This window comes from Vigna angularis, chromosome 7 (genome assembly GCF_016808095.1).
Source record: "Vigna angularis cultivar LongXiaoDou No.4 chromosome 7, ASM1680809v1, whole genome shotgun sequence".
In the NCBI taxonomy this organism is placed as follows: Eukaryota; Viridiplantae; Streptophyta; class Magnoliopsida; order Fabales; family Fabaceae; genus Vigna; species Vigna angularis.
This window is the reverse complement of record NC_068976.1, coordinates 22238172-22252663: the sequence shown is the minus strand read 5'-3', so window position 1 is coordinate 22252663 and position 14492 is coordinate 22238172. Positions and strand designations below refer to the sequence as shown.

Genomic DNA, 14492 nt, shown 5'->3' with positions numbered 1-14492 from the left:
TTAGACTCATACTTATATTTTCAAGTGGAAGAGGAAACTTATGCTAATGTTAACCCACATGTGAATTGCAGAAATGAGAAGTTTAGAAGGTGATAAAGATGACAGTTAATATCATGAGTGCATGCAACGAGATGAAGTCTTAGAGTATAGGAGTATTTACTGTTGGGAGAAGTGTCAGTGCTGAAGAGGTAAAGATGTTCAGTTGAAATGTCTGGTAGTGGGATACTGTCAGTGTTTGTTTCATTAGTGCTGGTACTGGGGCGTGATTCATGGGGGAGATGTAGTGGTCCTCTTAAACGTATAATTTTATTGAAACGCCTTACTCTTAATATACCACACGAAAGCTTCTGGAGGAAATACTCCTCATCATTCTTCATTTTCCTGTGACCAGGTTGTATCAAGATGATTCACTAAAAAAAGGTTGGATTTTACAAACCATATATCAGTTTATGTTGTGATTTTATTGTTGTTAGAAACAGAATACTTGAAGCTCTAAAAGGGTGATTAAGTTCTAAGTAATAGCCAAATCTTTGAGCTCATTTTTAACTTTAACAGTCTTCAGATGAAAAGTTTCAAAAGGGTTATATTATTCTTGCATTTCTAGTCAATGATAGCAAGTTTAAATTCATCTTACCTGTCTAGTATAAGCCAAGTTGCCTTTAACTTCAAGGCTGATTTCAGTGCAACTGCCTTTAGTGACGACCCTAAAGCCAAATCTATCTTAAGTCCAACCTGAAAATATGGTGTGCAAAGTTAACAAGATTAAAAAATAGAGGGTTTATGGTTTTCTTAACTAGTATTTATAAATTATATGACCTTTTCTGATTTGTATAGCTGAAAAGTACGAGCAATGTCTTCATTGTTCATATACTTTTCCTTCTTCCTGGCAACTTGTGCCTCTACCATCTTCTGGTTTGCTCCAAACATTAATCTGCTATCCACACTGCTTTTGTATCCCACTACAAAAAATCATGTGTTAATAAATAAACTTTAAACCTAATCAACTTATAAAATAAGGTTAACACCCATTTATATATTATAAATTGAACTTATCACTACAAGATGCAGGACTTTCAACACATCATGCAGAGTGAACCAGTAAAAATGATTAAAATGCTTTGGAGAAATAGTCAGATTAATCAACACAACACTTATTGACTCATTGATCTTTGATTTTCCATTTTCTTTCTTCCAAAATCCATTTCAAGGGATGAATAGAACAATATCATAAGAAGCTCCCTGCAATCTGAGGAAGATTACTCACTAGGAGTCACAACTTGATGCATGACTGCAATAAGTGTGAGAACATCTCCTGGCACAAGAGACAAGCCATGCAGAGACCATTCCAAAATTCTTACATTGATTTCTCGAGATACATCATGGATCACCACCACATTTTTCCCCTCCATTGCCCTACTGAAGAACTCCACCTTTTTGTACTTCTATTGCAGAAAAGGTTTTGTGCAGCAAAGTAAGTTCTAATGGACCAAAACTTGCAGCAGCTTAATAAGAACGAGTTTACCTTGACAAGGTGCTGAAGACAGTGTGTGTCCAAATTGATCTGTCAAAGAGTGATAATATCTTATGACAGCATTTCTTGTGCTTAACGAGCATCCAAAGTAACTTCAAAGTTGTTATTCATGATTGGCCTTAATGGCTCAGCTTTGGTAAAATCTAAGCCAATTCCCCTAACCCTTGTCCTTCAAGAATTGTCACATAAGTAGGACAAGAAATTTGACCAAACTTTCGATGAGAACGAATGGTTTCTTGGTGAGGTAACGAAATTACCATGCTCATCCTTCTGCATGATTATGCTCTGCAGCTGTAGAAACTTGAGGCTTGTGTACAAATTTGTGTCTTTGCCATGTATGTGGGAAATCGTAGTGAAAAGGGTTGGACCAAAACTCAACTTGAATCTGAGCCTATGTGATTGTACTATTCGGCAAAATTTCATTCTAGAGCCAGCAGCATATCTAAGGATATATTGCAATTTCCTATGTTTTAAATAGATTAGAAGATATTGACTGGTTTGATACTCTTATATCAAACCAACACATAAAATAAAACTATAATATTAACTTTTAAAATTAAGTTAGTTCATAAACTGACAAATTGGTTTATCTTGAAAAAACTAGGAGTGACTTACTTTAATTTAGGTAACTTTATAATTCAATCTATTGGACTGCATAGATAACACTTACTTTACCATTTATGTATCACAGTTTGGATGGTAACTGAGTTTAAAGATTCTAACAAAATGAACAACATTGATGTGTTTTTATTTAATCCCTTCTTTTTTACTTTTTTAATTTTCAATTTCTTTAACTACTAAATATATGGTTTGTTCATACAATCTTTTATTTTTTTAAATGGGAAGAATCAGGCATGTGTGAAAAATGAATACCTATCTACTTTTCAAAACAGAAAGTATTATTTCTCTATGAAAAATATTTTGGTAACCCTCACAAATGTATGCTTTGTATTGAGCAGTGAGTGTTCTCCAACAGATGCTACAACTGAAATCTCAATATAACATTTTCATTTTTAAAGCTAATTTGGTTGCTACGAAGGAAGACTGGTTTATTTTTAATATATATAATAATTTAGGACGTAGGATTTAGAGTTTAGGATAAATATTTAAATATATTTTTCTGTTTAGGGTTTAAATGTCTTAATCATCTAACAAAGTGTAATTAAGAAATTGAAAAAAAAAATTCAAAGAATTAACAACTATTAATTCATGTGTATGTCTTCCTTTTCTCAAGTCATGACATTGTTTTATAAAAAAGTTTAATACCTCTTTTGGTCCCTCGAGAGGGGCCAAAAGGTTTAATACCTCTTTTGGTCCCTCGAAAGGGGCCAAATGTTCAATTGTGTCCTACGTTTTTTTAGAAGTTCAATGTGCTCCCAACTTTTATAAAAAGTGTGCAATTAAATCTTTTTGGTAACGACGTAGCAAACTTTAGTTCACCCTGTCAGCTGGCCCGTTAAAAAATTAACGTTGTTACCAAAAAGGATTTAATTGCACACTTTTTTACAAAAGTTGGGACACATTTGGTCCCTTTCGAGGGACCAAAAGAGGTATTAAACCTATAAAAAAATATCCTTTTGTGTGAAAAATTTTGAAATGGTATATGATATTTTTGAAGTGAAAATAAGTAACTCCATGAGTAACTTGGAATTTTCATTTTAACGAAGAGACTTATTTTGTTATAAATTTTATCTTTAAAATATATATATATTTTTAATGCCTTTTATTCTTTATAGTTAAAGAAAAATTAGAAAGTAAAATTACAAGAATTAGAAAAAGGTTAAACAAATAATTAAAATAAGGCTTCTAATGAATTTCAGTTCAGAAGTCTAAGGTTGGGACTGATCTAGGGTTTGTGACTATGCAGACTATAAATATCAATCATTGAACACAAGCAGAAGCTTTTTCTATTCTTCCCACTCCACACTCTGCATTGCCACTCTTCTATTCAATCACACCAGATGGCTGTCACCTTCTCAGATCTACACACCGAAGAGGGTATCAAAACCCTCGATCAATTCCTTTCTGGGAAAACCTATATTTCTGGGTAACACTTATACCATTCACTCAATTTCTGTTAAAAAACCAATCTTTCACTGTTTCTGATATTTGGGTGATTGAATTTGTGTGTGGCTTATTTTTTGTTTGACTTCAGGGATCTATTCACAAAGGATGATATCAAAGTGTATGCAGCTGTTGTGGAAAAGCCTGGGGACTCTTTCCCCAATGCTGCCAAGTGGTACGATGCTGTCTCTTCTCATCTTGCCTCAAGGTTTGTTCCTCTCTCACTTCATTTCCTCTTTTTTTCTGCTGCAATTCTGCTTTTGTTATTTTATTTTTGTCGGATTTTTCAATTTTTGTTAATGCTAAATTTTATTTGAGTAGCTTCCCTGGGAAGGCTCAAGGGGTTAGATTCAGTACCGTAGCTGCTCCAGCTGAAGCTGCACCTGCCAAATCGGTATGTGTTTTCTTTAATCTTACATTTGTTGTCTCTGTAATTTTCTTTTAAAAAAATCGTTTCTTTTATTGAAAATGCATAAATAATTTAGTCATAAATCGTGAATTTTGTTGTTGATAGGAAACTAAAGGACAGACCTTTTGTAAATAAGAGTGTGATGGTTGGTGATTGCCATGCATATAGTGGTAGGTTATCAATCTAAATTTTTATAGTTGTGTTGTGGAGCAGCTATGAAGTTAGGGTTATGAGAGAGGTATGGGAATGAGAGGCATGACACTATGGGACCTGGATTCCCTTCTGTCTGAAATGTAATTGCAGAGAATCTTTAATTGAGTCATTGAATTATGACTGCAGGACCTTGCACTTGCAGTTGCCTTTTGTGACTGCTGGGAATTTGGGTCCTATTTCATAGAAGAGATAGGAAGTGGCTTGCATGCACTTCAAGAGTGTGTGTGAAAGTGCAATCTTTACCAGTTATTTTGTGTTTCAAACTTTATAAGGTTAATAGAATATGAATGAAAGAAACATCTTGGGATTATGATTCCAGAGTTGGCTGAATGAAATTTGAAAATATAGAGTCCAGGTCTGAAATGAGAGGCATGGCACTAAGGGACCTGGATTCCCTTCTGTCTTAAATGTAATTGCTGAGAATCTTTAATTGAGCCCTTGGATTATTTTATGACATGATTCAAGTGCTTGCTAATAATCAAGTTATTACCTCAATGCATTCATTTCTCCCATTTTTTATCCATCCCAAAGATTTTCTTTTTCATTTTTAATTTTCTTACTCGCCACAAGGCACTTTTTTTTTACCTTTCAATATTTTGACCTTGTAACATCTCAAATTTAAAACTATCACTCTAACAGAAAGAGAATATTTAAAAATTGTCAAACTTGGAAACCTTGGATTTGTGCTTAAAATAGAAAACAAAGCAATATATTATTATTTTCTTTCAAAAATATACTTCCATTTAGGGGAACACCTGGTTGAATTTACGTTAATATTCAGTTTTGGAAAGAGCAGAGCTTGAATTTTTAACCATACTAATGTGAAATGTTTAACATGTAGTTGCTATTCCTGAATGAGATAGTTTTTAGCTAAGATAGCTACTTTGAAGGTACATTGTAGAGCTGAACAATACTATTTCTTAGAAAGTAGATCTTAAAGCTCACTTAATCTCACAAAAATTGTCTTATAAAGAATAGATTTGTATCCATTTATATATTATAACTTGTCTATATTCCAGATCAATGTGGAATCTCCAATACACCCTCTTTCTAAGGATTGAATATAGCCGGTGTGATAGTGAGTGATACAATAAACCCAATAAATTTCAATAAAATGGGTTTTGAATCATCTTAAAAGTGGAAAACGTAAAAAAATGTCTAAAAGAGTGTAATTGTCTCTTAGCTGATTCATTCATATTTTTTACATCAGTAAAATACAAAAGATGAGTTAACCTATTCAAAAAGTTAACCCCTCACACTAGCTAAGCGATTCTGACACTATTAAAACGAGATAGTTATCTTGATTGGGTTCATCAAGATGTGTTTACTAAGTAAACTCGTTATCTAGGATAACACTATTAGAGGCAGTACACGTATTCTGGAATTCTAGAATATAAACTTTTGACTTTTTCTTGTATGCTGATACTTATTGTGAAATGTTATATATTATTGTAGCTGTTCAGTAGCTGCTAATGTGAACTTGTTCAACTGATGTAATAATTGGGATTTATTTGAATTGTCAGGCTGCTACTGCTGATGAAGATGATGATGATCTTGATCTCTTTGGTGACGAGACAGAGGAGGATAAGAAGGCAGCAGAGGAAAGGGAGGCTGCTAAAAAGCCTGCCAAGAAAAAAGAGAGTAAGCTTTCTTAAGAGCACGGTGACAGTAATTTCTGGTCCACGAAACATTTCCCATAAATAAAATAGATAGAAGCTGTTCTGGACTTTGTTTAATTCAAGTAAAATTGTCTTGCTATTTGGGAAACGTAGAAACTAGGCATGTTGCTATACAGTAGAACAATGGTTGAAATTTATGAGATCTTGTCACATACAGGGGCTTTTTCTTATCCCTATATTTTACTTCATTGCTGAAATTGTTGGAAACTGTAACTGAATGACGTTGTATAGGTGGCAAGTCTTCTGTCCTACTCGATGTCAAGCCTTGGGATGATGAGACCGACATGAAGAAGCTGGAAGAGGCTGTCCGCAGTATTGAGATGCCTGGTTTATTGTGGGGAGCATGTATGTTCAAAGTTTCATAAACTTTTCTCACTCAAATCTGATCCATTCACTATAATGGCTATGCATTGTCTGTAAATTTTGTTATCCTATCAGTCAATCAGAAATCAGTGTTAACATGATTTTTAAGACAGTCATTGTTTAAGTCCAAAGAAAGCTACTTTACATAGTAGTTTGTGATTGAAAGACATTGTAAACCTGCCTTATAATGTAAGTGTATAATTATCTTTTTCTTGAAAACATTACAATGTATCTAAAATTGCTTGTTTTAATTGATACAGCCAAACTGGTGCCAGTGGGATATGGAATCAAGAAGTTGCAGATCATGATGACTATTGTGGATGACCTTGTATCTGTGGACACCCTCATCGAAGAACACCTGACTGTTGAGCCATGCAACGAGTATATCCAAAGTTGTGACATTGTTGCATTCAACAAAATTTAAGTTTTCTTGTTGGATTTCGAGTTTGGCCATTTTCAAGCGGCTGATCAGACTCTGAGTCTGATTGATACTCCCTCCCTTTCATTCTTCGTGTTTGGTATGTTTCTGTAGTGGTTTTGTTGCAAGAATTGTGAGAAGGAAAACAGATAGATATACTGAGTATCCATGTTATGGTGTAACTTTGAATATTACTTTTTGATTTAGATACCAAGATAAATGAACAAATGTTCTTGCATTTAATTGTTTATAAGTTTCTCAGCTCTAAACAGGTTTGGTTCCTGACTCGTGACCATTATATGTTCTTTTTAAGTTATTTATTGGTGCTTAGTTGTTGTTGTTGTTGGAACCAACCAAGAATATTCCCTTCACCAAAGCCAAATTTGCTGACCTTGGCTTTATCAACTTCATCGAACAATCATTACTGCTACTGCAATAGTACCCTTCACAAGATTTTTTATTTCAATCATCTATGTCACACCAGTATGTTTCTAGAATTCATCTTACTAAAGTATTATCATGTAGATTTTACCTTTGACTATTATTTTCTATGCGTTTGGTTGGGAAATAAGAGTGATGTTAAACTTTTTTTATGGAGTTAATTTTAATTTGTTATACACATTAGTTTTTAAAAGTGACAAGTTTCTGAAGAAGTGTTAAAGTTGACTTTCTAAAGAAGCTACTGTGTTGACCCTCAAATATTGAAGGTAATATGTATTTTTAAAGAATTTAGAACATGAAAGAAAATGGTATCATAATTAAGTGTACTACAATGACCCTTTCTATAAAACACTGGTTTTATGAGAGACTATTCTTTTTTAACAAATATAATTTCATTTCAACTTGTTGACCATGTTTACCTGTTCACCACCCATTTCCACTTATTCACACTTTCACACCAAGTATAATACACTAATGTCTGTATCACTTTATTTTGCAAAGTTTTTTTATTTTTTGGAACTCAAATTTGGTTTAGTATATAATAACGGAAATTTTGGTTTTTAAAAAATATGCATTACAAATAAATTTATATTGTTTGAATTTATCTTGATTTTAATGGAAAATTTTCATACTAATTAACATGAGTAAGAGAAATACTTAACTTTTTAAATCAGAGTAAGATGGATGTCATTTAAGTGATGAAAATATCATTATTTATTATGTAATTTTATAAACATAGCTTAGTTTTTTTAATTATTTAATGTTTTTTTTTCTTTTACTTTTATCTAATTGATGTTTAATACTTTAATATTTCGATGATTATATCTTTTAGAAAGAAATTACATTAAATATTTAATAATTTTATATTTTTTTGTGATTTTTACTTTTATAAAAGTTTATATATTTATTATTTAAAAAAGTAAAACTTATATATAACGATACGAGTATAAGTTAAACTTAAATTTAACTTATTTTAAGATAAACATGCAATTATATACTAAAAATATTTATCTACCAATACCAGAAAATGCATACTGAAAAAATATGTAAGAAAAAGAAAAAGAAAAATAGTTCAGGGTCAAAGAAATGTCGAAATCAAAAGTACAGTGTGATTTATTTATTTTATTAGTGACAAAAGGCACCATTCACTTCTATATTATTATCGGTCTCTCCTACATGTTTTTCTGGAAAAATAAATTAATAAAATAAATAGTTGATTTTAGGAGAAACGCAACTAACCAAAAAAATTTAACACAGTTGGTAAATAGTTGACTTTCTTAAACTTCTTTATTATGAGTTTAATTTTTTATTATGTGTATGAAGAAAATTTTATTTAAAAAAAGTTTACTTTGTGATTTGAAGAGTATTACTCTCAACTGTCAATTAAAAATATTTTGATGTAAAAAAAGAAGAAATAAATGAAAGTAAAATTGTTGACATTATTATTTTAATGTTTCTCTAACCATATGAAACTTTATGATGATTTTGTCAAATAACTCCCCAGTTCATTCTTTATCAGTGAAATTTTAAAATAAATCACCGACAATGGAAATATACAAAAATATACTGCTTATATTTTTAATGTGAATTTTATTTTAAATATATTTAATTATTCACTAAAAAAATTGGTTGTACAATATTCATAAAATGTATTTACGTAACTTAAGAGTAAAAATACAATATCAAAGTAGTAACTTTTGTTTTGTTTTTGTTTTCAATAATAATACTTTTATTTATTGGTATTTCAATTTACAATGTATTAGTCATCTTCGCTATACATTATTTTTTATAAATATTAATATTTTGACTGGTACCTATTTGACATTGGATATTGAATATAACTTTTCATTTAGACTCAATCTTATACCGTAGTAATAGTAGTCAATCTTCTTAAATTTGTGGGTCAACTTCCTACAGTAAGTTGACTGATGTATTTAAAAATATTAAAAAAAAACAAATTGGACAATTAGTTGAAAATGAAAAAAATAAAAAATGATGGTCACATTAGTTTATTGAAGGTAAAATCAAAGAGTAAAGAAACAAGTACATCAAAAAATGTTTAAATTTATGAGATACTTACAACTTAAATCAGATATTTATTTAAAGAGAAAAACAGAAAATATGCTATATAGTATGCATTATTGACACATTAGTTTGATCTAACATATTTATTGTCATTATAATATCTGATTTTTTATATTAAATTATTATTTTAACATCTTTTAAAGGTCTCTTCCTTCTTAGTATTTTATGTTGAAAAATAAGGTGAGAATAAGAATAACCAAAACAAACCATAACAAGGTAAAAGTATCAAAAAGTTTGTTAGGTAAATTCAAATAAATTGAAATTTTTTATTATAGAGTCAATGTCAATGTTTAATCTAAAAAGAGTCATTCAATAAATTTAAAAGTTCTGTTTTACTTTAAATCTTACTTAACTGTTTGTTAAAATAGTTAGGAAGATACTTTAATATTAAAGTTAAACAATTCAAATACTTATAATGTGTAATAACTTTATTTCTTATCTCAAATCTATATTAACAACCACCTAATTATGATTCAATTGTTAATAATCATATTTTTTTCTTAAGTTATTCAACATTGAAATTAATTGTCCTGATGATTAATTGTTTGGTTAAGTTCTACAATGTTGGATTTTAAGGGTGGTTTGTTTAAACTTATTATTAACAATTAGATTTATATACAATATAATTTGTATTTTTATATTTTTCTTGTATATTACTCATAATTTCCTTCTTGGTTGTTAGTTTGAAAAATTGTTAATTTAGATGCTTCAATATTTAAATTCTTTAATTAAGGTTTGAAGGTCAATTTTTAACTTCAAATTGTAATAGGAGGTACCATTTTATTATATATAGAGAAATAAAGAAAATGTTAATCTAATAATATTAAAATCGAGTTTTTATTAATACTATATTTCTTTTCCTTTTGTTTTTTTAACTGCAGAATTATATATTTGTATTTTAAGAGTGTACATATCCAGCTTGATTTTCTTTTGTGTTGGGGTTAAAATAGCTTCTTCTTCTTTTTGTTGCGTATATTCAATTAAAATTGAGTTGGTAACATGTTCGAGAATTTTAAATTCGGTAAATCGGATCAATTCCAACAATATAATAATATAGAAAATGCTTTTATATTTTATTATATAAATACTATTTATGTATATATTATAAATATTATCGTTTCCTTGTAATTATTAAAAATATTGGGCTGATAATATATTTATTTGGCGTAGATTGTAGAATAAAAGAGTGGGAGTGGAGTAAGAGTAGAAACAAGTGTCATATTTTAAGAGAAATTTTCTTATAGTATTTTTGAACGTTAATAAAATATTTTCTCTTTTTTTATATATTTTTGTTTCTTTTACTTTTTTCTTTTTCTTATCAGAATTTTCTTTCAATTTTTTTCTTTTATTTGTGAAACAAAATCATCCACAAATAATTTATGGTATTAAGTTAAGAAACATTAAGTCAAAAAATATGAATCATATTAAAAATTGATATGCATTAATCCGCTTACAATTGATTATTATGATGAATTCAGGTTGATACAAATATTTTAAAATTAATTAAAATGGATAATATAATACTAAAGACAAAACATTAATGAATATTTTTTTCATGAATTTAAACCAAAACATAAAAATATTGATTTAATAGACACTTAATTTAAAGAAATTTTTTATTGGATTTTCAAAGAAAAACTAATTATATAGAAATTTAAATATTATTTAAGAATAAAATGTGTTTAAAATATTTTAAGTTTGTAAGAAACTAAATTATATCATATCATAGTATATAAACTGAAACATATTTTATTATATGCTATTCTATTTGATTAAAGTTTCTAAAACAAATTTTGCTAGCACGATACTTTCTTTGTGTTCCTTGTTAATCCTTACTCAATTGTCTTGTCAGTATTGAAAAGAAAATATTAATTAAAATAAAAAATTGAAATAAACAAGAATTATATTATTTTAAAAAGAAAATAAACATGAAACAGTTTTTTATACCATTTAAAGTTTTTACTTTCAACGAATTCAACTCACAAAAGAAATTCATGTTAGATTATTATAAGGTAACAAATAATTTCGTATTAAAAGACAGGATTTACAATTATGTTACTTGTGTCTACGGAAGATGTCTTGCCAAAAATGTTACCCTCAATTTAAGATAGAATCATAGAATGAACTCACAATGCAATAGGAATGTTCTAAAATGATATTAGCAACAAAAAAGGTTTATAAATTGATTGCAAAATCAAACGAGATCACCAAAAAACACACAAAAGAATAGTTCCGTGTTGTGTTTAAATTAGATTCGAAAGGTTTTAGAAGATAACTCGTGTAACTGCAATTCTGCAACAAACGCGGTAAAAAAAATGGCCGTGTTTGATTAATTATTCCATGAAAACTGCTGATAGTTTGTGTTGGAAATTCCACTATGTTTCTTTTCTCCCACTAAGAATTTTACTTTAATTTATTGTATAAAAGAAAGAGTCACAACACGAATTCTGAAGTGGTAAAATCAAGACTTTTGCATCAGTGGAACCAACTTCAGAAGCATAAAAGGTCATCTTCTCTCTCCCTCTCCCTACTTTCTCTCTCTTTTGCCTCAAACTCCGAATCTTCAGGTACTAACCTTTGAGTTCTTGCTTCTTCTTTTTTCTTTTGATAAGTTTCACTACGATGAATTCGGAAACTTTCTGCACTGATGCAATTTTTTTTGGGTTTATACCTCTTTTTTTTTTTTGTGGTTGATTGTTTATGTAAAATTCGAGCTTAATTTGGCCATTAGAGTAACTGGGTATTGATAAATTGAATCCCCATTTGAAAAAAAACCTCTTCTTTGTTGACAAGTTTGTTGTTGTCTTCTTAATTTTAACTTGGGATTTAGGTATGCTTTATCTCCACTGTTACTGTTTCTCACGATAAGTGCTCTTTGAATCATGGATGAATTTTGTTATTCCTTTATTCATCTTTGATAATTTTCTAAATCCTTCTAGGAAAACGTTGATTTCATTTCAATTTTTCTATTATGATGGATATGCGAGCATTTCCCCCTTGTTACTGTTGGACCTGATTCCTTAAACTATTCTTTGTTGTGTTGATGGATGGAAGCATGACTTCTCAATGAAAACAGATTGTTATTGCAATTGTTGTTTTGCGCAGTTTTACACTGATATCTCTAGCATCTGGTGTTGATGATTGCAATTTGTGATTTGTAAATTGTTGTGAAATTTGGGTGCATTTGCAACTAAATTTCTATTACATCATATAGTTATGGTTAAAATGTATTGAAAATCGCCACATTATGAGAGAAAGACAATAAAAAGCTGTGACCATCATCCTTTCTTGAGCCCAATAAATTTCAGTTGATTGTAAAAACAATCAAAGAATATGTGGGTAGCTTTTCTTTCATCAAATTTGTTCAAGTGTTTAATGTTTCGATCCGAATGTATGACTCTGGATGAACAGCTTCTTTGTTCAGAGTAGTCTTGACTCTTGATTTGTCCTTGGTTCAAATTTTAGTGAGCATAATTTACTGTGCTTCTTTGTACTGCATGGTTGACTTGGCTTTAACCACCTTTAGCTTAATTGGGATAATTTGTTCCTGTGAGTTACTAAGTTATTCAGTTTAGACCTACATATCAATACTAGCATAGTCAATTGGTGTATTGAATCTTGTTTACTGATTCCAACTTTATAACTATTGTTTTGAGTAATCAAATCAATGTTATTCATATCTGAATATGAGGGTGTCTTTCACACAGAACGTTGAATTTTGGTGCAGATTTACAGATTAAAGAATCCTGTTAAAAAATAAAAAGATGTCAAGTGGAGCAACGCACTGGTGTTATGCGTGCAGACAACCAATTGTGCTTGATGGGGGAGACACTCTCTGTCCTTACTGTGATGGAGGTTTTGTACAAGAACTTGATGAGTTGCGAGGAGCAGCACCTGCACCCCAGCATTCATATTCTTCATCACAGTCCGGAGAGTTTCATCAAATGCCTGACCTTTTTGATGCTATACATGCTTTCATGGGGCAAAGAGGTTCTGACCAGAGATTCGGGCTTATGGATGCTGTTGATAATTTCATGAGGCATAGAATGGCTGGAAGAAACTCAAACTTTGATGTTAGAGCAAGGTCGGGTTCTTTCCCAGCTCCTGAACAGAGTTGGGGTGTTTTCAGTTCTGGTCCTTATTTAATATTTCATGGTCAAGTTCCTGGATTCTCCTTGGCCACTGGCAGCCCAAGAGGTGGTCCTAGGCGTGTTGATTTTGGTGATTACTTTATGGGTCCTGGACTGGAAGAACTCATTGAGCAACTCACCATGAATGACAGGCGAGGTCCACCACCGGCAGCACGTTCTTCGATCGATGCTATGCCTACTATTAGGATAACACAGGCACATCTTCGCTTGGATTCACACTGTCCAGTTTGTAAAGATAAATTTGAACTAGGCACTGAAGCCAGAGAGATGCCATGCAACCATATCTACCATTCTGACTGCATTGTTCCTTGGTTGGTTCAGCATAACTCGTGTCCTGTTTGCCGTGTTGAGTTGCCACCTCAAGGACAGGTTAGTTCCCGCAGTGCTCGAAGTTTTGGAGGAAGGAATGCCAGCACCAGCAGTGGCACTGACAGCAGCTCCAGGAGCAGGGAGAACAGCAGCCCTCAGAACCATGGAAGGAGAAACCCCTTATCATTTTTATGGCCATTTCGCTCCTCTTCTAGCTCAAACAATAGTCATTATTCTGAGACTGGTGGAAGCAGCTCTTCAACCACTCCTGATCAGAATAATGGAACGAGTTATAGTGGATGGCCTTTTGATCACTAGAAGTCAACCGTTTCTTCTCATGGATAAGTATAATTTCCTGTCTAATAATGCTTGTAATTTAAATTGCCAAGAGTTTATCAAGATTGTTTTTCAAACTTAAGCTTATGTAAGGAAGATAAGATAGAGGCTTCTTAAAATCTTTGTACATGAAATTGTCTGTTCAGTTGAATCTCTTTGAAACTTCAACGTTTCATCTGTCATTATGCAGTTTGATTGTTTCTTTCTGCTATGGGTTTGTTTGGTTTCTTTCGGGGTCTAGGCAGCAAGCACAAAATGCCAAGGATAATTTGTTTGTTAGATGAAACTTATACCCACATCAGATTTCCTTCATGAAATCACTGCATCATCAAGTTTATGCACTTTTGAGAATGTTTTAAGTCCAGATTCTCTGGATTCTTTTTATGCTGTATTTTAGTGAGTTGTCAATGAATGTGTATTTTAGTGAGTATTTTTATAGCTAAAATAGAATTGGAAATTTGTTGGAATTCTGCAAGTTGTTACTGAATGTGTT

General features: G+C 31.0%; 3 protein-coding genes across 4 annotated transcripts; 2 read left to right on the top strand and 1 right to left on the bottom strand.

The window, feature by feature from the left end:
• LOC128197762 (uncharacterized) lies at window positions 1-949 on the bottom strand. The gene is made up of 3 exons (XM_052880462.1): window positions 817-949; window positions 635-732; window positions 1-381 (listed from the first exon to the last, which is right to left on the bottom strand). Exons 1-3 carry the CDS (start codon window positions 925-927, stop codon window positions 39-41), a joined length of 552 nt encoding a protein of 183 aa, XP_052736422.1. The 5' UTR covers window positions 928-949; the 3' UTR covers window positions 1-38.
• A 2423-nt stretch (window positions 950-3372) lies between these two features.
• Window positions 3373-6920, top strand: LOC108336247 (elongation factor 1-beta 1). The gene is made up of 6 exons (XM_017572631.2): window positions 3373-3578; window positions 3687-3803; window positions 3917-3989; window positions 5741-5858; window positions 6128-6241; window positions 6520-6920. The coding sequence occupies exons 1-6, from the start codon at window positions 3493-3495 to the stop codon at window positions 6681-6683; spliced, it is 672 nt and encodes a 223-aa protein (XP_017428120.1). The 5' UTR covers window positions 3373-3492; the 3' UTR covers window positions 6684-6920.
• Window positions 6921-11498: 4578 nt separating this feature from the next.
• On the top strand, window positions 11499-14208 carry LOC108336215 (probable E3 ubiquitin-protein ligase RHC1A). 2 transcript variants are annotated; one of them, XM_017572570.2, is made up of 2 exons: window positions 11499-11708; window positions 12931-14208. In XM_017572570.2, the coding sequence occupies exon 2, from the start codon at window positions 12968-12970 to the stop codon at window positions 13979-13981; it is 1014 nt and encodes a 337-aa protein (XP_017428059.1). In that variant the 5' UTR covers window positions 11499-11708; window positions 12931-12967; the 3' UTR covers window positions 13982-14208. The 2 variants fall into 2 exon arrangements, with proteins under 2 accessions (XP_017428059.1, XP_017428058.1); XM_017572569.2 differs by having other exon boundaries at window positions 11500-11770.
• The last annotated feature ends 284 nt before the right edge of the window (window positions 14209-14492 follow it).